Source organism: Drosophila innubila, chromosome X (assembly GCF_004354385.1).
Source record: "Drosophila innubila isolate TH190305 chromosome X, UK_Dinn_1.0, whole genome shotgun sequence".
NCBI lineage: Eukaryota > Metazoa > Arthropoda > Insecta > Diptera > Drosophilidae > Drosophila > Drosophila innubila.
In genome coordinates, this window is record NC_047626.1 from 40041887 (window position 1) to 40067699 (window position 25813).

General features: G+C 33.5%; 1 protein-coding gene across 1 annotated transcript in view; it reads left to right on the forward strand.

The window, feature by feature from the left end:
- The window catches only part of LOC117794256 (stromal interaction molecule homolog), a 119047-nt gene that overhangs the window by 76794 nt on the left and 16440 nt on the right, over window positions 1-25813 (forward strand). Inside the window, exons 2-3 of the mRNA XM_034634840.1 lie at window positions 1584-1747; window positions 10424-10656. Of these exons, the coding sequence (XP_034490731.1) occupies window positions 1584-1747; window positions 10424-10656 (397 nt within the window). The remainder of the gene's footprint in view (window positions 1-1583; window positions 1748-10423; window positions 10657-25813) is intronic.

The following is a 25813-nucleotide window of genomic DNA, read 5'->3' on the forward strand; positions in this document are numbered from 1 at the left end:
GTGCGAGCATGTTGAGGTAATAAAGTAAATGACTTATATACAGAATTGGATAGCTGTACACCCAGGCCTGATGGCGGGATTGAAGAGGAAATCTGAGCTTGGCGCAAAGCAGGACTACTCCTTTTTGAGACTGAATAATCATGAAAAGACTGTGAAAGAGCGCCGCAGCAATAAATTTTGAGAGTGAATAATCATGAAAAGACTGTAAAAAGGCGCTACGGGAAAAAATTTTTGCATGCACCCTTACCGAAGTAAATTTTAAGATTGAATAAAAATGAATTCATACTTTATTGAAGAATTTCAATAATTAATTTATTGAATGATTTCAACTATTTGTCTGCAATATGGGCAGAGCAATACAGAATTTTTTAAATGCTGTTCCAAATTTTTGTAGCACTCAGAGAAAGTTTTGAAAGCGCTACAAGGAAGAAGTACCACATTTCGCTGTTTATCGTCCCAAATAATGCATTTCAAAACATCAGCCATTTGAAAAATATTGTCCATATTCTTCTCTTCAGAATCAAGATCGGAACATGACTCTTTAAATAACATAATAAACGGTACACTCAATAATTCTTGATGTATTGTACTTTTCAAGCTTTTAGAAGTTGAGGGCCTTATGACCAAGTCTGCAGACTGGTTCTGAACCGATCGTCTATGAACTGGTTCGGTTCGGGTTTTTAGGCAGCCTGAACCGGATCATGAACCGAACCCTTGCAATTATTTACTTCGCGAACCTGATCCTAAGCCGAAACGCACACCGGCGTTATGACACCGTGCGTTTTGACACGCACCCTTTAATTCTATCTTTGGCTAGCTCCATTTATTGTATCTCAAAGTAATGCTCAAAAAAAAAAGTCAAGTTCTAATTTTGATTTTTTGTTTAATCAACAATTGATTATGTATGTTGTCCGCGGAGTAAAATTATTTATAAATTTGGACCATCAAAAGCAGGGATCGTAATTATTAAATTAAAAAAAAAAAATTATTCAAAAAAAATTTGTCGATTTTTATACAAAAAAAAAAAACGAAAACTTAAACATTGTTTTTCAATTATTTTTTATAAAAATAAAAAAAAAAATAAAAAATTTTTGTTATAAAAATCAGAAATACAAATTATTTCCAATTTTGATCATTGACTTTTTTAGATATTATATAAAAGGTATTGAGCAAATCTTAGTGAATGCTTTTAAAATTTGGAAATAAACCACTTCGTTCAAAAGAGGTTTACATTCAATTTTTATATTAAATCTTGTTTTTTAATTTTTATTGAATTATTTAAAAAGTAACTTTTTTTTTATTTTAATAATACAAATTTAAAAAAATAGTTTTTATTTTTGATATAAATAATTAAATTTGCAAAAATTTGTATTTTTATAATATTATAATATAAATATAATAAATTATAATAAAAATAAGTTTTTATGCGATCCCTGATTAAAGGCAAAATTACAATTTGCGCTTTATTTTTGATCGAACAATTGTAGCAAAAATTCCATTCTTTTGTATAGTGCTACTTAGCCACCTTTCGCACCCTTCGTGATACTTTAATATAATATATTAACTTTATTCCTTATTTGTAGGTTCTATGAACATCGGTTCACCTGATGCCACTTGTAATGCTGACGATTTTGATTGCTACAATGGAAATGTGCAGGATCGGCTAGGAATGGAAGCCATCGCCAGTTTGCACCGCCAGTTAGATGACGACGACAATGGAAATATTGATCTGAGCGAATCGGACGACGTAAGTAAAAAGTTAAAGATTTAACTGTTAAGAGAGTATCGACCCTTTTTGTGAAATTATAGTAATGGACTTTTTTTTTAGGAAATTGACTTTTTGATAAACATTTTTCTAAATTCCTTAACCCATAATCCATTAAAATATTATGGCAAAATTTGTAATAATTACACTGTAAATTCAGTGTCAAATTAATTGTATGTCACAGTGTATTTTTCGCTCATAGCCAAAAAGATTTTTAAATAGATTCAAAGTTAAGCAAGTTGCTGCAACATTCGAGATGAGTAGCAAATTTTTCCTGCATCTGCATAACCTTTTTATACCCTGAGTCCATTGAAAATGGGAAAAAAAAGGGTATAATGAGTTTGGCAGAATGTATGTAACAGGCAGAAGGGGGCGTGGCAGACCCACCAAAGTATATATATTCTTGATCAGGATCCACAGACGAGTCTATTGAGCGTTGTCCGTCTGTCTGTCCGTCTGTTTGAACGCGTCGGTTTTAAAAACTATAAGAGCTAGAGACTTTAAACTTGGTATGTAGGTTCCTAGGTGCCATAGGAACGATACATCGAAAATGAAGTTTTAGTATGGAAAAGTTTTTTGTTTGTTGAGATATCAGAACCAAAGTGATAGAATATGCATCTGGGCTGGTATTATACAAGTTAAGTATTTCCGTTCTCCCATGACAACGGAATACTTATCGTTCGTCATCCAATGACAACGAGCTGCTGCATTACCTAGACATTGTACTCAGTTGAATAGTCCAAGTAGTCTCGATCCCACAAGCTGTCCCAGAATATATCCCACAGGTTGTCGTAGGAAAGAATACGCAGCCAAGTTAGATCGTTATAATGCGTTTATTCAAATATTATTTAATTATGACAACCCAAATTATGGTACTACTCCCAATGGGGCCAGGTTTTCTCTCCCCGTTGCCGGCTAGCTCATTCATTGGCATGCCTCGTTCTTGCAGTTGATGTTGGCTTCGACGTCGGCGTCGGCACCGTCACACGTTGTTGTTGTTTTGTAGTGCACACAATTGCGAATCAAAAGCACTGGGCCGTTGCTGGCCCCGAACTTGCTGATGTTGTGCAACAGCGGATATGGTGACCGCTGTCTCAGCGTAGCCGCTGCTTCAGCGAGTCTGAATGGCACTTAGAGTGCTGACTCGGCGCGGGGGGCGACGAGGCAAGTAGAACGTTGGACTGTAAGCGGATATTGCGACAGCGCTTGGAATGTGCAGCTCATCGCTGGGGGCGATGAGAGTCAAGGGGGAATAACTGCACTGTTAACTTACATCCTGACCGAATTTGGTTAAAATCGGTCTACTTTATCATATAGCTGCCATGGAGACGCCTTTTGGAAAATTAAGTCATAGTATGAAAAAGTTTTTTGTTTTTTGAGATACCTTAATCAATCTGATAGAATATGCATTACGCTTGGTTTTGTCCATTCTGGCAGAAGTTCGTTCAAATCGGTCGACTATATCATATAGCTGTCATAGGACGGATTGGTAGAAAATCAAGTTTTAGTATGAAAAAGTTTTTTTTTTTATGACATTATTGTTGGTTTTGTACATTTTGACCAGCTTTCGTTCAATGGTTCCATATATTATATAGCTGCCATAGGAACAATTGGTTGAAAATCAACTTATATAAAAGAGTACCTGGGCTCAGGGGTTCTACTCAATCAGCTGCTAAAGCGTGCGTCAGACGAGGACGTCCGCTTAAAATTCTGCAACACTCTATAATTTCTGTATGCATTTTAGTGGCTTGAGTTGACCGACGAAAAAAAAATGATGGAATAGGACGTGTTCTATTTCCATCGGTGACCGTCGGTTTCACGACGCTTTAAAATGCTGTGAGTTCACACGACACCGACGGTTTTTTAGTAAAAAGTGTCGGTGAAAAAACCCTCGTCTGACGCTCGCTTCACGAGAAATTAACCGATGGCATCTCTATGTGAAAACCGATGCAAATAATGTGAATGGAAAGTTTACCGTCGGTAAAAAAGTATCGGCTAAAAAGTCCCCGTCTGACGCACGCTTAAGTGCATTGTTTTTTTCTGTTGACTTGCCCTCTTGCTCTGAGTGTGCTTAGTTGCGCTCTCACTTAACAACGTCTCAAGCATTGCAAGCGCATTGTTTTTGTTCGTTCGTAAAGCATATTTCTCCGTTAACTAGCTCTCTCACTCTATCTTTGTGTTAACATTCTTCATTTTTGCGTCGGTTTGTAACCAAGCATTGTTTTTGTCGTTTTTTGTGATCTTGTTTTGCATTGGCATTTCATTATGCATTCCTTTGTGAACTTTTGCATCGACTAGAAAATACCCTATATACCATCAGATTTGGTATGTTATTTAAACAAGTGTCATGTTACTGATTCCAGGCAAGAGTTTACTTCTTGCTACTTCTGTGACCGGACTTATCATTTAAAGTGTGTTTAACAACTAAAGTCAAAGATTATGTTGATGAAAACATTGGTTTGAGATGGCGTTGTAAAACTTGCCAGGACATTGAGGTGCAAGTTCGCAAATATATGGAGCGAACCAGAAAAAGTTTTAAGGACTTATCGAAGCTTTTTCATAAAGCAAATGTCGTTTTTTCGGATATGGAGAACTTGTTCAGTAATTCGTCATTATTGAATGAGCAACCTAAACGGGAAAAGAGTAGTTCTGCTTCGCGCCATGCGCAGACATTCTTTTCGATTTCGCAATCAGACCTGGATCTGCAGCAATCAAATACAAATTCCACATCTCAATCAACCAATTTATCAATTAATTTAGGACCCAACATAACCAACATATTAGTGCAATCTCTGCCTCACAATCAACATCTGTATCCAATAATATGAATCTTATTGTCACGCCAGTCGTTACGGCTGTCAATCCACTGACTACCCTTCAATGCATTCCCCCTCCGAATCCTAAGAGACATGTTTTTATCTCTAGGCTTTCTAAAGATCAGTTTTCGTATGATGTTAAGACTTATGTCCAAAACAAAAAAAAAGATGCTGATATTTCGGTGGACAAATTTAATTTTAATTACCCCAGGTAAATCTCCTCATACAGGTAAATCTCATCAAATATCGTGCTCAGAAAGTGTTTTTGCTAATATAATTGTCAACAACACTTTTGGCAAAGGAAAAATGGAAAGGAAATGCATATCAAAAGAGAGATCGGAACCCGATATCAGGTGACGTCTCTTCTTTACCTGTTAAATCTTCAAACGTAGTTTCAAAAAACTCATTTCCTCTATCTCTGTAGCTTACCCAAATGTACGAGGCCTTAATAGTAAGCTATCTAGCCTATTTCTAAACAGTCATTTCTTTGACTTTGACATTTCAATAAGCTAAACAATCTGATTTCGTGTATGGATTGGTCTCAACTAGAGGTCTGCATGAATAGCAAAAATAACATGTTCGAATGAACAATGCACAAAATGCGTTAAGTGAAATTGAATGCGAGGCCGAACATGTTTGAGTGTGTGAGTGCGCTCGCGTAAGACTCGGTCGCACAACGCTCAAACGAAAAAAGACGAAATGAATAAGTAAGAATAAGAGTTTGCGTTTTGAGTGCATTCGAATGCCACATCGGCTTGTTGTTTTGTTTTCGTGCGTAAGAAAATAGACGAATGGAAAAACGAAAGTCAATGTAATTTCATTTTATTTAGCCTATTACAATTTACATATATGTAGCTAATGTAATTTTATATTTAATTTATATTTGAATTTAAAAACATAATTTTGTTAATGTTGTCTGAATGTGTGGCTATTAGACAACGCTTTTCTGTAATTAAATTTCTACCGTTTGAAAATGTTCGCTCCGAAGCCGCGCTGCTCGCTGGAATGCAGAATATTTTAAATGATGTCTTGTGCAAAAGAGGATAAAAGTTCTAGTACATATTCCACCAAGCCAAAAGACGTATGTATGTATGGATGTATGTGACGTTAATATTTAAATACCCTGAAATTTCCTGCTCAACTTGATCTTTATTGGTGTCAGCTTGGTGGACATCTATATACTCTGCGAATTCATCATTAGCTGAAGGGGTTTCTGCGGTGCTACATACAGTGTCTTTAACAAAATTTTGCATAACATTTTTGCACTTATTAATAACAGATTCCCTTTCAGAGGGTGAAAATTGAATGAGTTTGTTAGTGGGTGGGAAAAGAAAAATGGCTATGTTGTGATATATTGTCAAATTTGGAATTACTGTAGTTAATATTTCTGATTTCAGTGCGAGCTTTAGCAATTGGATAATATCAATATCATTGCATTCGGACAGACATGATTTTTTTAATTTATTTATATTCGGCAAAATTAAATGAAGAGTCGGACGTTTGCTTGCTTAAAATTTTTTTTGAAACATTTTCAAAAACTTCCAATAAGCGGACAATGGAACCTAAATGATTTATATTGATGCCTTCAATTCTTAATGTCTGGTTTTTATCATTGAGCATAGTGGTTAAGTCAATCCAATCAGTTTCTACTGATTTCAGCAAATAGTACACTGTATTCCAGCGAGTGGGGCAAAAGCTTTTTAACGAAAATCCTAAAGAAGAATTCAATCCTGACTTTTTAAAATATTTAACAAGCTTGGTACAAATAGTGACGATAATCTCAATCTCTGGAACAGCATCGATAGCATTTCCAACAGCGTTGTTTATCAGATGGTTGATGCAATGGATTTTCTCAAAATCGCTAAAGGCTTTGATCATATTGGACCCACGATCGGTTACAATAATGGGACTGTCCTCTTCAAGATTACATCCGAAGTCCTCCAATATATCATCTATTTTTGCACGAAGATTTATACCTAGCTATAGGAAATAGCATTAAATTCTAATTGTACACTTGTTAATAAGAATAACAAACCTGTGCAGGACGTTCCTTTCATAGATTTTGTGGCCATTAGACGTTCAACCAGAACTCCTTCCTTTATATAGTGAACAGTGCAGGACAAATACGACGACTTTAAAAAATTATCTGTCCATATGTCACTTGTGATGGCATATCCGAAGGCTTTACTTTACTTTTGAATTTCGGCTTTTATTGGGCCAAAACGTGACTCATAGATGTTTGTTATGTTTCGGGAAATTGTGGTTGGATGCTTTTCAAAACCTATATATTTTAAGCATATTAAATTAAATCTGAAAAAAATCACACAAAAAACACTTAAAGACAGGTCACAAATACACAGTTATTAATCTAAGCTAAAACATAACAAACAAAACAAATGATAAACCAAAATACATATATTAAATACATAAAAACAACAACAATAAAAACAAAACATAAAGAATAACGTAAACAACATACAATTTCGTCCGCATTTTTTCCCCCGTACATTTTTGCTGACCGCGAGCTTCCCTCGACTCAAACGAAATGAAAGCATAATACTAAAACTCTAGTAATTCGCATGTCTTCGGCTTTGCCAAATTGTTCATTCCGTTTTACGAATGCAACACGCATTCATTTTGATGCTCAATCGTGTCGTTGTGTGCATCGAACTCACTCAACTCAATTCAATTCGAGTCCATTCAATTTGGCGTATGTTGTGAGTGAAGCCATGTAGACCTCTAGTCTCAACTATACGCATGCTGTAATTTGGATAATTCCACTAAGCTTTTTTATATTACTCTAAATTCTTCATTTGATATCTGCGTTCCGCGTGTATCTCCTATCAGTTCTGCTAGACCTGCTTGGTTCTCTAAAGAATTACCACATTAAAAAATGTAAGTCCAATTAATTTAAAAAATCTTTAAAGTCGAGAAATCCTTAAGATTTCTCTCGAAATGTAATTACCTACTCCAATTTTCTGGTACTTAACACTCAGTGCTACAACAATTACTTACAACGCTGTAAGGTTGAGTTCTCTAGAGATCTTAAACAGTTCTATAAATTTGTAAACTCTAAAAGCAAAACTGTATCATTTCCATCATCTCTCACCTTTAATAACGTTCAAGCTAATTCTGACCAATCCATAGCTGATATGTTTGCTGACTTTTTCCAAACTACATACTCTACGAGTAGTCCCCATGATGGTCACTCTTACCCTTACATGATGAGCAGTATAAACTGTATGTACAGCCCCGCAATCACAGAAAGCTCGCTTCTTTGTGAGCTTAAATTAATTAAGCCAGTACATACACCAGGTCCCGATGGTGTGCCTGGTTCCGTATTAAAGTACTGTGCGGATTCTTTATGTAGACCGCTACATAAGTTATTTACTTTGTCAATTGACTATTCATCTTTTGCAAATCTATGAAAAGACTTATATTATCCCTCTTCACAAGAAGGGTATTAAGTGCGACTTTCAGAATTATAGGGGTATTGCTAAGCTTTCTGCAATTCCGAAGTCTCTTGAGAAAATAATAACTTCTCATATTCAACATTAATGTGGTTCTAGTAACTCTATTATAAACAATATTCCAACTATTCTATCTCACTCACGTGCACTCATGTATGCGGATGACGTCAAGCTTTGTTTAACCTATAGTGAACTTTTATCTGATAGGTTTTTGTCAGTATTCACTTTATGCCATTATTTTGGAATGCTTAAATGATTCCGAAAGCTCAGTAAATGATTTAACTATAATTCTAGATCATAAACTCAAGTTCGATAAACATATTGCTGTATCAGTCAAAAGGATGTTGATGATCCTTATATTACTAGGCTTTTATATACATCTCTTGTTCGCCCGATTCTTGAGTATTGGTCAAGCATTTGGTCCCCTCAATACGAATCACCAGAATAGAATCGGTTCAAAAACAATTCTTAATATTTGCTCTTCGTGGCTTGAGCTGGAACTAAGAAATTCAGATGCTTTTATACTTTAGAAGACTTCGCTTAATCAATCTTCTCTTTCTTACTTATCGTAGAATAATACTTGATGTAATGTTGGTTTATAAATTACTACGGGAACAAGAAGATTCAGTTAGTTTGATGTACGAAATAACTTTCAACATACCTTTTAGATTAACTCGTAACTTTAATCCTCTGTATCTTCAGCATTGCACCACTAACTGGGCTTTGCATGAACCATTTCGTATTCTGTGTGCTGATTATTACAATCTGTACCGTACGATTAGTTTCGAGTGTTCTTGGCTTACTAGTAAAGCCTCTCCATTATTATTTTTAACTAATCTTACTAACTAATCTCTAATTTTATGTTGGTCTGATTGGGTTTTTCTGGGCTTTCCCCAATCCAATGTAATTTTTTTTTTAATTTATATACTTTTGTTTTAAATTTATATATTTCATCGAATATTGTGCGTCACAAAATTGAATATCAGATATTTTGTGGCATGGAAAGACTTTCGTCACTAGGCTTTTACCGCGTAGAGGTTTTTTTGGGAAGAAAATTAATACAAGTCTAAGATTTTAACCAGTAGTTTTAGAGACATCAATTTTTGAATCAAGAAAATTATGATTTTTTAAAATTTTTTTTTTAATAGTTTCATACTTTAAGATTCTAGGAAAACTAAAAAAAAATTTGTTTAAAATGTTTAAGCCGTTGTTTAAAGTAAAGGTTGATTTTCGACTGATCGGTCCCATGGCAGTTATATGTTATAGTGACAAGTTTCCAATCGAAATTTGGTTAGTTCATATAAGTCGACGCAATATACATATTTTGTGAGTTTTGTTGAGATGTTTTAAAAAAATAAAAAAAGTTTTTTATACTAAAGGTTGCTTATTGACCGTTCGTATCGACCTTTCCTATGGCAGCTGTTTGATATAGTGGTCCGATTTCAACCAAATAAGATCAAAATGTGTGCAACAACAACAAATTGATATTCTGTTAGATTGGTTAACATATTTTAAAAAACAATAATTTTTATAATAAAGGTTAAAAACCGGTTTACAAGAAAGTCATTAAAATCGATAGAGCATTCCATTTCCGTTTCTCCATAGATTTTAATGAATTTTAAACGAAGCCTTATTAATGCAGATAAGATAATTAACCCGAATCGTCCTGAGCAACTGTTTTTCGAGTTTCTTCATGAAACTTTCAAGACTGATAAATTTGAGGTCCCTGAATCCGAAAATGACATTCTTTTTAATTCGTCCTTGTCAGGATAATCGACAGGACCATTTTTTCGGCTGTTACCATATGGTAACGCTGGGAATAACAGGGTACATGTTTTTTTTATACTACAAAATACGAATATTTGCGAAAAAGTTTAATAAACACAGCTTAATCTAACAGGGGGGCGCCTCCTTGATATATATACCAAATCATAAGATATAGTGCACTTCACCAATTTTATTTCAAATCGGTCCACTATATCATAGAGCTGCTATAGGAACGACAAAATTGACAAATGAAGCGATAAGTTGCGGCCCAAAAATGTAGGAAATACTTTTTCCATAATATACGTAAATAAAAAAGTATAACATGATAGAATCTCTCATTTTTAGTATGAGAAGCGATTGGTCACCTACTATCTCAACTTCTTTCTTAGCTGCTTTATTTATAAATCACATTTGTCTTATAAGTCGAATGAACTAACCGATAGTGTTTAAAAATCACATTGCTCTATTGTGATAATGAAAAAACGAAATTTGCTCTATATGACAAATTATCAAAAATATAGGGTTTAAGGAGATATTGAAAAACCGGCCCTTAGTGTTATCAGATACTTTCAAATGACTAATATCATAACATTTCTTTTATACAGTTTCTTCGCGAAGAACTGAAGTACGATTCTGGCTATGAAAAACGTCAAAAGGCATTTCATTTTAATGATGATATGCATATTTCGGTCAAAGAGTTATGGAATGCTTGGTTACGTTCAGAGGTTCACAATTGGACTATTGAGCAAACTACTGACTGGTTGTCCCAGTCAGTTCAACTTCCGCAGTATGTTGACCTTTTTAAATTACACAAGGTTACAGGTGCTGCTTTACCCAGGTATGTGGTGATTTTTTTATTTATAATATCTGTAATGACTTAAACTAGCGATGGGCTAAAATAGGGGGATTTGCTTCACTCTCAAGGGACGGTTCGAGTCTAGTAAAAATAGTCGGCTGGGAAGTGCATTGCTTTGCGAGAAAGGCTCGACTGCACCTTACAAAATTAAAGAAATAAAAAAGAACGAGGAATATAGTGGAAAAATACCTCGTCAGATAGTTTTAAATTGGATCTGGACTGGAGCAGGGAAAATTCTCAATTAGCATGGCTACAAGGATGGCGTAGTATACGGCCTTAAAACCCACCTAACAATGATTCGACTTTGTTGCTGTGCGATTTGCATTGCTGCAACTTGCGCCATCGAATATTCCCATGTTTACACATGTATGCCTTTAATAAGTTCACTTAACCTTCCGTATATATTTTTAATTTCGATGAATTTAGTCCGTTTATTCCTTGGTCGTTGGTTTCTTTTTTAAATCGAAAATATCGCATGACATAACGACTTCGGTGCAGCGGTAACCCGAACAATTTCTGTCCACGTCAATGCTGAACAAAAATTGTTAACTGTAGACATAGAAGGAAACATGTAAAAACATAAACATCAACAGTCTTTGAATGGGACGCACACTGGGGCCGCATTCCAAAAAGCCCGGCAAAAAGCAAAAAAGTTTGTAAAAAGCATCGCTTCGGTTACTTTTTAATTCGAAAAACCTGATAATTCGGACAGTCAATTTTTATCTATAAAATTTTTTGATTCTAAAATCCAATCACATTAACGTGTTTGTATGTAAGAAAAGAATAAAAACAGCAAAAATATGGGCAAGAGAAGGCATTTCAACTGTAGTTTCTTTAATTTAAGAGCAAAGGGTCGTTATTTTTAACATATGATTTATTAGGCAGGTTTTTTAAATCAGTAATCCCTTCTTTACTTCTGATGGATAAGTTATAAGTACCTGCTAAATGAGATGATAGCTTCTTATACAAATCATACTACTTCGTTTGTTCACCGTTCGCACTAAGCAATTATTACACAAGGCAACAAAATTGAACTTTTTTTTTCTTACTTTTTGTTTAGTGGTGCGCCCACTTTTGTCATCTTGTGTCATTACTTGTGAATGCAAAAACCAATTTTTAAAAGCTTTATTTTTTCTTAAAGCTTATGAATATGCCAATATTTCATTCATACGCAGCCTTAGATTAAACCGATTTTTTAAACAAAGAAAATAATGATATTTTGCTTAGCTCTTTTTACCCTTTTTTTACTTTAAAATTCAAGTAAAACCCGAAAAAAAATAATTAAATTTTCGTTTGTTCACCGTTCGCACTAAGCAATTATTACACAAGGCAACAAAATTGAACTTTTTTTTTCTTACTTTTTGTTTAGTGGTGCGCCCACTTTTGTCATCTTGTGTCATTACTTGTGAATGCAAAAACCAATTTTTAAAAGCTTTATTTTTTCTTAAAGCTTATGAATATGCCAATATTTCATTCATACGCAGCCTTAGATTAAACCGATTTTTTAAATAAAGAAAATAATGATATTTTGCTTAGCTCTTTTTACCCTTTTTTTACTTTAAAATTCAAGTAAAACCCGAAAAAAAATAATTAAATTTTCGTTACTATTAAAAAATTAAATTAATGAACTTTAAAAGATGGTAACACACCTAAAAATGATCAAAATAATTGCAATAATACAATCAGTTGAAAAAAATATCAAGGAACGAATTTTAAAACATAATGGATGCAAAAAATGAAAAGAGTTTGCTAATGCTTGAGTAGACCCAAATGTTTCTGGAGCCCAAGTTGTCACCACCATTTAACAAATTTATCTGTAATCAAACTTTTTTTAATTTTTAAAATCCAGCAGCGTGCGTTATTCAACATTATTTAAAAATCACTCAGCCGATCTTAAAGAGCATTATACTTCCACAAATTTATATAAATTTTTAAAGTAAGAACATTTATAATGTTTTTTCTCCTTTCTGTGTTTACATAATTGGATTAATTAAGCTTCCGATAAGATATTAGACATTAAAATCTATTGTGAAAAATCGGCTGGGCATATTTGCAAACCTGCCCAACGTAAATTGAGAGGTTTGTTTGAAATTATTATAATGAGGCTTCATTTAAAATTCAAAAATATTTCAAGGACGGGCAAATTCATCTTGCTATAAGCCATAATAAAACCACTGCAGTTTGAGTGATGTTTCGTGAATTTTATTTTAAGTGATTTAAAAACATGCCTTTACTTGGAAAACAAAATTAAATGTAGCCAGTTAAATAATACTATTATAGAATAAAAACATGGGAAGCTTTTTTTATCCAGTAGGGTACTCCGCCCCCTGCTCGATTCGATCGCGGTAATATAGTTGAGGCCAGGTAAACAAAGAAGTTTTTTTTTTACGTATGGCAGCTATATGATATAGAAGGCCGATTGGAGTAAAATTTGATTGGGATGTATAAGACATAGACAGACTCTTGCCAGTATTCACATATGACCATCAAGTTTTATTAATAATCTCGGTTTTTTGCGAACGACGCCCCCCACAGTGTGCTTGGAAAAATTTTAATATTAACTGGATCTGCCTAAAATTATAGAGAGGCTACATTCCAAATGTACTCCTAACTCTTACCATCTCTAAGATCTTTTCGTTCATGGACTCGGCTGTTGGTGCTGATGAAGAATATATATACTTTGGGGGTCTGCCACGCCTCCTTCCCGCACAGGGCATTAAAATACATACTAAAAAATGTTCTAATTTTCATCCTGCGTACGCCCTTTTTCACACTGCCCGCTGTATAAGTTGCTTCCCAGGAATAGGACTTTGGAAAAATAGCCAGATTTTATCGGGACAATGCCAGATTTGGCGGAAAAAGGCAATATTTTGCGGAAAAATAATAGATTTGGAAGAACAATTCGTGATTTGGCGTGCAAAAGCGAATCTATGAGTTTGGTTAAGATATCGTAAATATCAAAAAGAATTTTTTCATACTAATGGTTAATTTGAGCCCGATCGTTCATATGCCAGCTTTATGATATAGTCATCCGATTTTGACCAAATTTGGTCAGTGTGTAAAACATGGTAAAAAGAATTCTGTGAGTTTTATATTATTAATAAATTAATTCATTCGTATATTTCATTCAGTTTTATAGCTTAGTAGGGGGCTTCGCCCCCGTGGCTCGCATCGCTCGCGAAATAAATACGTGATAAAGAGGAGCACTTCTTATCTTGAATAAACTTCTTTTACGGAAATATAAATTACTGTTCCACTTCAATAATTGGTGCACTTGTTAATTAGGACAACAGGGTATTTCAGACTTTCAATTTGGCACCAAAAAAAATTATTAATTCAGAAATCTGATCATAATAACGTGTTTGTATGTAAGAATAGAATAAACGTATAATGGTATAAAAATTGCAAGTGATGGCATTTCAACTGCAGTTTCTGTCGTTTAAGAGCAAAACGTCGGTTTTTTTCTTTATTTCTGATGGATCAGTAATCAGTACCTAATAAATGACTTGATACCTTCTTATACAAATCATACCACTTCGTTTTTCACCGTTCGTACAAAGCAATTATTATCAGTTATTTAGAAGAATTTAAAATTTTTAGTTGTTGAAAATTTTCTGCAGAATGTAATAAGTAGCAACAAATTTATATAATCAGGCCTGTTCCGAATTGCGAACGATTTCAAAAAGTAAAAACGAAACGAAAACGAACGTTTAATAGCCTATTTCAACGACAGCACATTTGGCACATTCGACGCCAATTCGGCCCGAATGTTGACTTCATTTCAGTACAAAATCCGAATGATGATTTTGTCTCATTCATAATGAATGTTAAGATTTTTTGCCATACGCTCCGGCGAATTTCAGCATTTTTTATGGATCACGCGATGTTTATCGATAAACTCGTAAAAAAAAGGAATTATCACCTTAACCAGCTGTTATGTTTAATAAACACGGTAGGCATTAAATTTGCGCCAATTATAATATCAAAATAAATATTAAAATGTTGTTATTGTCAGCTTTTTATAATTTTTGGTCGTGGAAAGCCAAAAATGTGACACATTCAAATGTGAGCAAATGTGGCAAATGTGAGTGGTCGTGGAAATAGCCTATTACTATTTGCTGTTTCCAATTCCGACCGAAATGGACTTGCTTTTACTTTTCGAACTCGGTTTCAAAAACGTTTCGATAGCAAGTCATCGACCGTATCAGCTGTTTTAGCCAATGAAGAAATAGAAATTGCTTAAATAATATAAATTGCTAATATAAGTCTGCAAAATGTCGGCAATCACGGTTATTGGTTGCTTGCATTTTTGCATTAAATTTTTTTGTCACCAGCTGATTGCCTGGCTTGTGCATATCGACATGAACCAGAGTTGTCATGAATTCAATAATAAAAACATTCAATCTTCAATTTTTCTCTTAATTCTGATTAGAATTACTTAAAACCATATTTGAAAATTAATTTTGAATATTTCATGCTAAATATAGCACATAGAATCTTAATTAGACTAAAATTTCGTTTTTCGAATTTTATTTATCAAGCAGCTTTCGATTGCGACAGGTAGTATCGATAACAAAAAGTAAAGTAGAATTTGGAAAATCTCGGTTTAGTCATTGCCGCTCGGTTTTTTTTTGTATGCAATATTTTATAGATGTTTATTAAAAAATTCTTTTAAAAAACTCTTTAACTTTTAACAGTTGTTAAACTATTCTGAAAATGTTCAAGGTTATTTGAATTTTCAGTTTATTGCTTTGGGGAATTATTTTATTGCTTTTTGTTGCACTTACTTTTGATTTCGCTCGCTCAACAGAACAAGTTTTGAAAACGACAACTCTTTCCGATTTGCGGAATTAGGAACAGCAATAAACTCGATTTGCGGCAATTCCACTCGTATTCGGAATTCGGAACATGCCCAAATATAACATTTTTTGAAAGAGAAAAGAATAATTTAATTCACGCTGCCAGCTGCCCCTGCAATTGGACTTAGGAAAAATCGCCAAATTTGGCGGATTTGGCGGGAAAATTCCAGATTTGGCAGAAAAATTTAAGACTTGACGTTTTGTTGAGATGACTGTAAAAATAGAAAAGTTTTTCATACAAACGCTTAATATGATCCCGATTGTTTCTATGACAGCTATTTTGACCAAATTGTAAAATATCGTAAAATTTATAAAAATGTTAATAAAATGAAATTAATAAATAAAAATTAAATTTTTTTTCGGTCTGGATTCGAGCTCGCGACCCCGTGCTCGTGAATAAACGAAACCATCCTCTGCACTTCCTAAGTACTAAGCCCGCTGCAAACAACAACAAAAATGCAAACAAAACAAACAGTTTAAGTTTAAAAAAATACGAATAACAATAAATTAAAAAAAAAGAAGTAATATTTGACTGGGCTGAACCAACAGGTCTTGAGCTCGTGAAGCCTTGCGCGTGAGTCTAACAGACCATCCTCTGCACTACTTTGCCACTGAATGCCGCGCTTGACCAAACAATACTATTTTGATTTTAAAAAGAACGAATAACAATAAATTAAAAAATAAATTTTCTTCAATGAATTTAAAATTTTATTAAACATCTCCAAAATATTTTTGGTTTTTGAAAGCATTGCATGCGTAGCTTCAGAAACACCAACTTTTGGGTTGCTTTAAGAGATTTGTAGAACACAAATTCCTAGGAGCAATATAGCTTCGTAGTTAAATTAGTCTTTGTGGGCATTTCGAAACCGTATATAAGTTAAAAGTATTTCGGAGACTAGTCCTTCTTGCGAATTCAGAATCAGTGTTGCCAATTTAGCTATTTCCACGCTAGAACTAGCGGGTTGCAATTGGCAAATGCGAGAAAAATTTTAAAATATCGGCTAGCGGGAATAATAGCTATTTTCTAAGCAAGGTAGAATCAACCAATCTTGAAGAGATTTTGTTCCAATACTCGAACGTCCATCTTATTACGTGGTCCAATTTAAAGAATTCCACAAGCTTTTGGGCTTAAGTGTCCAACTACTTGGATGCAACAGGACTAAAAGATTTTTGGCACTGGCATAATTTTATCGCTGCCATGGTCGAACGCAGAGGTGGAAAGAGTTTTTAGTCAAATGAACAATGTTTAAACTAAACTTCGATATAGATTGGCTGTTCGAACATTAAACTCAATTTTACACATTAGATATGGACTACGCAGTGAAGATAAATGCTGTCATAATCACTGACGGCAGTCCGCGCTAGTGACGAAAGCAGAACAAAGGGTGCGAAAGGCGACTAGCAATATATACAGCTAACAATGAAAATTTGCTACGACTGTCCGATCAGATCGAATTATATACCGATCAAAAGGTTTAGTCCTAACTTACAAAATGGCATACTAAAACTTTTTCTAACATATCTGGGTCATGAGATAAGGGGGTGTAAATGGAAGCGGCAAAGGCCGTGGGGGCCTTTTGGTAAATTTTTTTTATTTCCTTAAATACGAGTCGATTGATACCTGGATCACCCAAATCCGACAACTAGTTCAAAAGATAATTGAATTTAAAATTTTTAGTGGACTTCTCAAAATGAGATGGCAAGTCAGTTTGTTTGTTTGTCTGTTTGAATCAAAGCGCTAAAAAAGCTTAGATGTAATGATAGGGATTTATTCCATTTCTAAAATCTAGAAATGTTTGTTCTACGACTTTTTGAAAAAACCGCTAGTGTAGCGGGAATACGCAAAATTCCGCTAAAAGGTGTGTTTTAGGGCTTTTGGGCGTACCTTTAAACTTTTTTTCTTAAGTACTCAGGTAACATTTTACAGGTGAAATAAAATTTTTATTTTAAATTTTGGCGATTTCTGACATAACGGCTCTAACGATTTTTATTACATTTTAGTATGTTATAGTACGTAAAACTTTGCGGTTTTTTTTTATATATATATGACACATAAATGTTGGCTGAGGGGTTTGGAAGATATTACCTGTTTACTGAATATACACATTTTTCTATCGGTCGAAAATCACGTTTTAGTACGAAAAACTTTTTCGTTTTATGAGATAACTGATACAATATGCATTTAACTTGGCTTTATATATCCTGACCAAAGCTCGCTTAAAACGGACCACTATATCATATAGCTGTAATAGGACTGATCGGGTCAACATTAGATTTTAGTATGAAAAACCTTTTTTGTTTTATGAGACATTTTAACCAAATTGATAGAATCAGCGTTTAAGCTGGTTTTATACATCCTGACTGAAGTTGGTTCTTATCGGACCACTACATAATAAAGCTGTCATAGGACCAATCGGGGAAAATCAAGTTTTACTGTGAAAAACTTTTTTTTTTATGAGAAATCTCAACCAAACTAATGCAAGGAAAAAGGTACACCTAAAAGCCCTCAAACACACCTTTCCAATGATATATAGAACATATCTGTAGTTTCTATGGTTTGGAAACTGTTGAGGTTTCAATTTTACCGATATTTAGCGTTTTCCCGCTAAACTAGCAAATTTTTCAAAAAGTCGTTGAAAAAACATTTCTAGACTTTCGAAAAGAAATAAATCCCCATCATTACATTTAAGCTTCTTAAGCGCCTTGATACAAACAGACAAACAAAGAAACTAACTTTTCATTTCATTTTGAGAAGCCCACTAAAAATTTCAAATTTATTTATCTTTTGAACCAGTTAACGGAATTGGGTCATCGAGGTATCAATCGACGCGTATTTTCGATTAAAAAATAAATAATTTTACCAAAAAGCCCCAACGACTCCACAAGCTGCGATCATACAAATTTTTCCCCTCTCACTTACACCCCCGTATCTCATGACCCAGGTTAATTAGAAAAAGTTTTAGCATGCCATTTTTTAAGTTAGGACTAAACCTTTCGATCAATATATAACTTGATCTGATCGGACAGTCGTAGCAAATTTTCCAACCTAGCTGTATATATTGTAAGTCGCCTTTCGCACCCTTCGTGCTGCTTTCGTCACTAACGCGAACTGCCGTCCGCAGTGAAAAGATAGGACCGACATGAGTTCAGCTGAGAAGTTTTCAAAAATACTGCATTAAATTAATAACAAATATCAATTGCCTAATCTAGCGTTTTTTCTTTTAGCTACCAACAAAATTTTCTGGCTATTTCTAGCTTTTTTCAAAGGCTAGTTTAACTTTTTTATGGCCCATAGAGTTGGCAACACTGTTCAGCATACATGATCTTAAAAAAAAGATTATACAGTAGAGTGGATCATTTTTTTTTGCGACAAAACACCACATGAGACCCTTGAGACGCCAAAACATTCACAAAAACTGACTGTTTGGTGTGCTCTATGGGCTGGTGGAGGCAATGGGCCATACTTCTTCCGAAATTATGCTGGAGAGTCAGTTACCGTTAATGGAAACCGGCATAGAGCAATGATAACCGACTATTTTGTTCCCGAATTGGATGGCATGAGTGTGAATGAGATGTGGTTCCAACAAGACGGCGCACGTCAAAATCGATTTATCGAAGGAAACATTTCCATTCAATTGGCCACCAAGAACGTGTAATTTGTGAAGTCGGAATATGTGAAGTCGCTCGTCTACGCCAACAAACTACAAACGTTAGGGGACTTGGAAGCCAACATTCGTCGCGTTATTGCCGACATACGCCCCAAATGCTCGAAAAAGTGCTTGAAAATTGGACCTCTTAACTTGGCTATATTCGAGCCAGCCGCGGCGGCCACCTGACAGAAATCATATTTAAACATTAACGGCATAAAATTATCCTTCCAATAAAGCCAAATTGATGGACATTTAAACGATTTTCTTGTGTTTTATTTCAAAAAACACCCTATATCAAAAGGTGAAGTTGCGCGCGGCGTTAAAAGTAAAAGTGAAGTGAAAATAACATTTAAGCTCTGAGAACAAAAGCAAGTTGTGCATTGTTCTTGATTAATATATCTGCCCAGTGAGTATCAAATTATATATCTCTTTATGATCGAATTGGCGATGGCGAAGAAGTGATTTGGTGACGCTAAAAACGTGAGAGCATGCATTGGTTTTGTGTTTTGGCCAGCAACGCACATTGGGGGGTGGGGGCGGTACTTAAATCATTTTTTCGATGAAAGCGATTGTTTAAATAATAATTGCATTCGATAGAGAAATCTTCAAGGATTACAAACCCAAAAGGTTTTTGAAATCAGGTTAATATTGTGGGCGTGACAGCTTCTCAAAGTTAACCAATTTTTCCGTGCGCGCACAAATGTGCAAATTTTACAAAAAAAAGGCAAATTTAAGACTGATTTGTTGACAATTTTTTCGACCGATCCTTATGTTTTTGGTTTCATCTAAAAAGGAGGTCCATTTTTGATGAAATGCCGATAAAAAATCAGGTTCTTCACTTGTTTACTTTTCATTAGCAATGTTATAAAAGATCACTAAAATGAGGCTATTTTTCAACTTTGATGGAATAGAACTAAAATTGGACTCATTTGGACTCGAGTATGCTCGACTGTACCACGGGCCGACTAGTTTTTTTTATAAATTTATATTTTCATTTAAAATTTATATATTAAACTGAATTTTGTTCTTCACAAAATTGGATACCAGAAATTTTGGGGCTAGAAATTGCTTTCGTCACTAGACTTTTACCTCGTGTAGTGGTTTTATTTGTGTGATATTAGAAATTTTTGCATTTACTTTTGCTTTTGACGTTGTTACTTTATAATTAATGCATACAGATAGAAAAATATGCAAATTTATTTGCTGAATTTCTTCCATATTTCTTTCATATTGGCATTCGGCACTGCGCAAAAAGTAATTTTTATGTACAAAGAAGCTCACCCTTTTTGCGCACAGTGCACAATGCCAATTTTCGTTTTTTTTTTTATTAATTTATATTTTTATTTTAAATTTTTAGATTAAACTATATTTTGTTCATCACAGAATTGGATATCAGAAATTTTGGGCTAGAAATTGCTTTTGTCACTAGACTTTTACCTCATGTAGAGGTTTTTTTGTGGGATATGTATATATACACTTAATTCGTAATATCTTGACGAAACGAATTTTTACAGATATGTGTAATATACTAAAAAAAGGCGGGAATTCATTGATGAAGATGTCATGTGTTGATTATTTAAAAATCAATAAAAATGTATTCTAAAAAACCCTCTTTCACCTGTAAAATCTTACCTTTAGTAAAAGTACCTGTCCAACGATATAAAGGACATATCTGTAGCTTATATGGTTTGGTAACTGTTGGGCTTTTAATTTCAACGAGATCTAGCGTTTTCTCGCTAAACTAGCGCTTTTTTCAGAAAGTCATAAAACAAACATTTCTAGATTTTTGAAGAGGAATAAATTACCATCATAAAATCTAAGCTTTTTTAACGCTTTAATAGAGACACACAAACAAACAAACTGACTTTTCATTTCATTTTGAGAACGCCACTAAAAATTTTTAATTTATTTTTTTGAGTCAGTTGTCGGATTTGGGTGATCGCGGTATTAATCGACGCCTATTTTGGATTTTTTAAAAATAAAAAAATTTACCAAAAGGCCCCAACGGCACCTTAAGCTGCAATCATTTAAATTTATACACTTACCTAGGGGGCTACGCCCCCTACTCCCTTCGCTCCATAAATTGAGACGTGAAAAAGAGGAGCACTTCTTATATTTTTCTTGAATAAACTTCTTACACTTACACAAATATAAAGTACTGTTCTATTTCAATAATTGGAACACTTGTTAATTAGGACAACCTGATACTGCGGACACTCAGGTTTTTTTTTAAACTTAGTAATCCCTACTTTACTTCTGATGGATCAGTAATCAGTACCTGCTAAATGACATGATACCTTCTTATACAAATCAGAAAATCAGACTACTACGTTGTTTCACCGTTTGTACGAAGCAATTATTATCAGTTATATGAGAAGAATTAAAAATTTTTTGTTGTTGGAAATTTCCTGCTAAATGTAAAAAGTAGCAACAAATTTATATTATACTAGGGGGCTCCGCCACCTGCTCACTTAGCTCATCCAACCCCAACTCGCTTCGCTCGCGGAATTGATGCGTGAAAAAGACGAGCACTTCTTATATTTTTCTTGAATAAACTTCTTTTACGCAAAACGAAATTACTGTACTATTTCAATAGTTCGGACACTTGTTAATTCGGACAACCTTATAATTCGGACACTCAATTTTTATCAATAAAATATTCTGTAACCCGAGCACCACACAAATTTGTTTATTCTGAAATCCAATCACATTAACGTGTTTGTATGTTAGAAAATAATATAAGAATCAAAAATATGTGCAAATGAAGGCAATTAAACTGCAGTTTCTGCTATTTAAGGGCAAAGGGTCGTTATTTCTAACATTGAGTTTGTTCGGCACGTTTTTTTTTATCAGTTTATTATTATTTTTACATCTGATAGATCATGATACCTTCTTATACAAATCAGACTTCTACGTTTTTAACCGTTCGTACGATGCAATTATTATTTGTTATCAGCTATTTTAAAAAAATTTGAAATGTTTTGTCGTTGGAAATTTCATGCTGAATGCAATAAGTAGCAACAAATTTATATAATTTAACATTTTTTGTAAAATAAACGAATAATTGTATGCACGCAGCTAGATTTTGCAAAAGTGAATCTGTCAATTTTGTAAGGAAATTGCAAAAATTAAAAAAGTGTTTCATATTAATCGTTAATTTGAAACCGACGCTCAAATGGCAGCTATATTATATAATCATCCTATTTAGACCAAATTTAAACAGGGTATAACATTAAGGATAAAAGACATATTCTGTGAGTTTGGTTGAAATAGATCAAAAAACAAAAATAATTTTTATGCTAACAGCTAATTTCCATCCAATTGCTCCAATGGCAGCTATATGATATAGTTACCCGATGTTCACCAGTCTCAAATACACAATCTGCGAGTTTGGTTGACATGTCTTTGCTATCAATCGAATATCTCCAAATATGGGTAAAGTAATTTATGATATTGCTTTCTTAAAAGCTAACAATTAATACCCCAATTCGTGGAACCTTAAATCAATTTTACAATTTTAGAAATTACAAACCATTATAAAATTAAAGTTTAAAATTCTTAATTTTATCATGTATTTTTAATGTATGTATTCAGGATTTTATTGTTAAATTCAGACAATATGCGGATAAAATGGCAACGACTTAGATTTAGCTAAAAAAAACATGGGCTGACGTGGGCCTGGCCAAATTTTAAAATTAACTTCCGACAGGTCAACATCCTAAGAGTATTGTCACCCAATTTGGTTCCTCTAACTCGAATAGTCTTGGAGATAAAAGTGTTCAAGCTGGTATGCCATAATCTGTCACGAATCTAATAGTACCCATTTTTATGTAACGAGCTAATTATCATGTTATAAGTTTTTATTGTAGTTTTAATTTTAGTAAACAATTTTGACACTGGAGTTGTCAATTTAATGGTTTTAAAAAATGTGTTGCTAAAAAGAAATTGCAGGGGGTGGAGGGGACGCCGACAAAATCTTTACCCCGGGATTACCTTTTCGTCGCAACGGCGCTGCACGAGGTTAAAGTCTAGTGACGAAAGCAATTTCTAGCCCCAAAATTTTTTGACGAACAAACTTTGTGACGAACAAAATTCACTTTATTATAAAAATGTTAAATAAAAATATAAATTAATAAAAAAAAAAAAACACGAAAATTGGCAGTGTCCACTGTGCGCAAAAAGGGTGAGCTTTTTTGTGCATAAAAATTACTTTTTGCGCAGTGCCGAATGCCAATTTTCGTTTTTTTTTTTTATTAATTTATATTTTTATTTAAAATTTATTTGGGGCTACAAATTGCTTTCGTCACTAGACTTTTACCTCGTGTAGTGGTTTTATTTGTGGGATATCAGAAATTTTGGCAATTGCTTTTGCTTTTGACGTTGTAACTTTATATTAATGCAGCAGATAGTAAACTATATAAATTTATTTGAAGAATTTTTTTCATATTTAAAAACTAGTCGGCCGGTGCTACAGTCGAGCATACTCGACTGTCGGCTACCCCGTACTTACTATCCAAAAGCAGCCACTTCTAAGAATTAAATAATATTTAAGATAAACTTACCTTATACCTTTCGATCGGTATATAATGTTAAGTTAAGTTAAAGTTAAGCATTTTGTTATTAATGAAAAGACGTCTTATTTGTCTTGAGGCTTGATCGAGAGTGTTCTCTCAGTTTTATTTAGTTTTATATTTGACTTATTACATACAGTATTCTAAGTGAGCTCTGCCGCTAAGAGCGTCGGCAGAGAGAGAGAGTTGCAGTACATATATGCCAATGTAGTTATGTATATATACATATATATGTACTGATGGTACATACTCAAGAAGTGCTTACGCTAGCGATCCCACGCTGCGGTCAGTCCGCATAAGTGACGGATCCTATTACTGCACGTATGTATATTTATGATTGTATAAACATAGCAACAAAGTGTCGCTATGTTATGAGTTGTTACTCTTACTTTAAAGTTGGGCATATGACCACTTGTTATATTGTATACTCTACAATACTGTGGGCATATGCTCATTTGGCATACAACATACTACACCTCCCTTTTTAAAAAAATAACGTAATATATTGTAGTTATTTAGTATAAAAATTATTATTAGTGTTATTTTTATATGTTTTATATACTATGTTGTATATATAGAAAAAATTTTTTTTGTGTTACTTATAATATAATATTATATATATACTTTGTTTGTTTTTTTTTTTTCTGGTGTTTTTTTTTCATTTCTTTTCTTTTTGTTAGAAAAAAAAATATGATGGAATTATTGTTTTATATCAAGGAAATTTTAAAATTAAAAAAATTTTTTTTTTTATTATTAAGGCAATATTTTTATTCTAGTGCAATTATATTTATATATTTATTTAAGTTTTGGTTGGCCAAACCGTTTTCATGAAAACCTTTAGTATTCTGTTTTTTTTTATTTTTATTTTTGAATTCTCTTTTTTTTTTTTTAGTTTTATTTATTCATTCTTTTTAGCCTATCCTTATGAACTTTTTGTTCCCTATTTTTCTTATTTTTTATAATTATATTATTATTGTTTTCTATACTAATGACCTCAAATGGTCCTATATAAGAAGATTCTAATTTATGACCTGTTTCATTCTTTAAATAAACTTGATCTCCTATTTCTATTTTAAAATCTAATACTTTCTTATCATTCATTTCTTTTTGCTTAATTTTATTTTTTTCTAAAAGTATTCGAGCTCTCTTATACGCGTTTTCTAGTCTAAACTTAACTTCTTTAGAATAATCCTCTATATTATATATAGGTTCTATGGTATTTATGCTATTAAATTGTATTGGTAAGTTACTTTGTCTACCGAATACTAGTTCATATGGACAATAATTATGAGTTACTGATGGTGTTGTGTTAAAACAATACACGAAATACTGTAACCATACGTCCCAATCAGTTTTATCTACTGAAATATATGAACGAATGTACTCATTGAATGTCCTATGACTTCTTTCAACGGTACCTAATGTCTGGTGGTGGTGTGCTGTAGATGTTATGTTATCTATTTTTAAATATTTGCACAAGTCAGTTATAATGGAATTTTTATATTCTGTTCCCATGTCCGTAATGAACGTCTTCATTGGACCGTACTTCAGAATAAAAGATTCGAATATGGCTTTTGCGACAGTTGTTGCACTTTTGTTTGCAACAGGAATTGCTACTAAATACTTTGTCAAATCACATATTAAAGTGATTGCGTATTCATTCCCATTTTCCGAACGTGGTAGTGGACCAATTGTGTCTACTATCACTCTGTCAAAAGCATATTGTGGAGTTTCGGTTATTATCATAGGTGATCTTGTATGTTTCGTCGTTTTCGACGTCAGGCATTTTGGACATTTATTTATGTACTCTTTTACATGTTTAGTCATGTTTTTCCAATAATATTGTCTCTTTATTTTTGATATCGTTTTATTTATGCCTGTATGACCTCCTTGAATTGGATCGTCATGGAATGTAGACAATATAGCTTCTTTTTCTTGATCATTATTTATTTGGGTCACCGGCTTGAGTAGCGCTACTCTTAATGATTTTAAACTTTTATTGCCCATGTGTTTGAAAGTATCTATTGAAATTGATTCAAAGATCTTTTCGCTCGGTGCC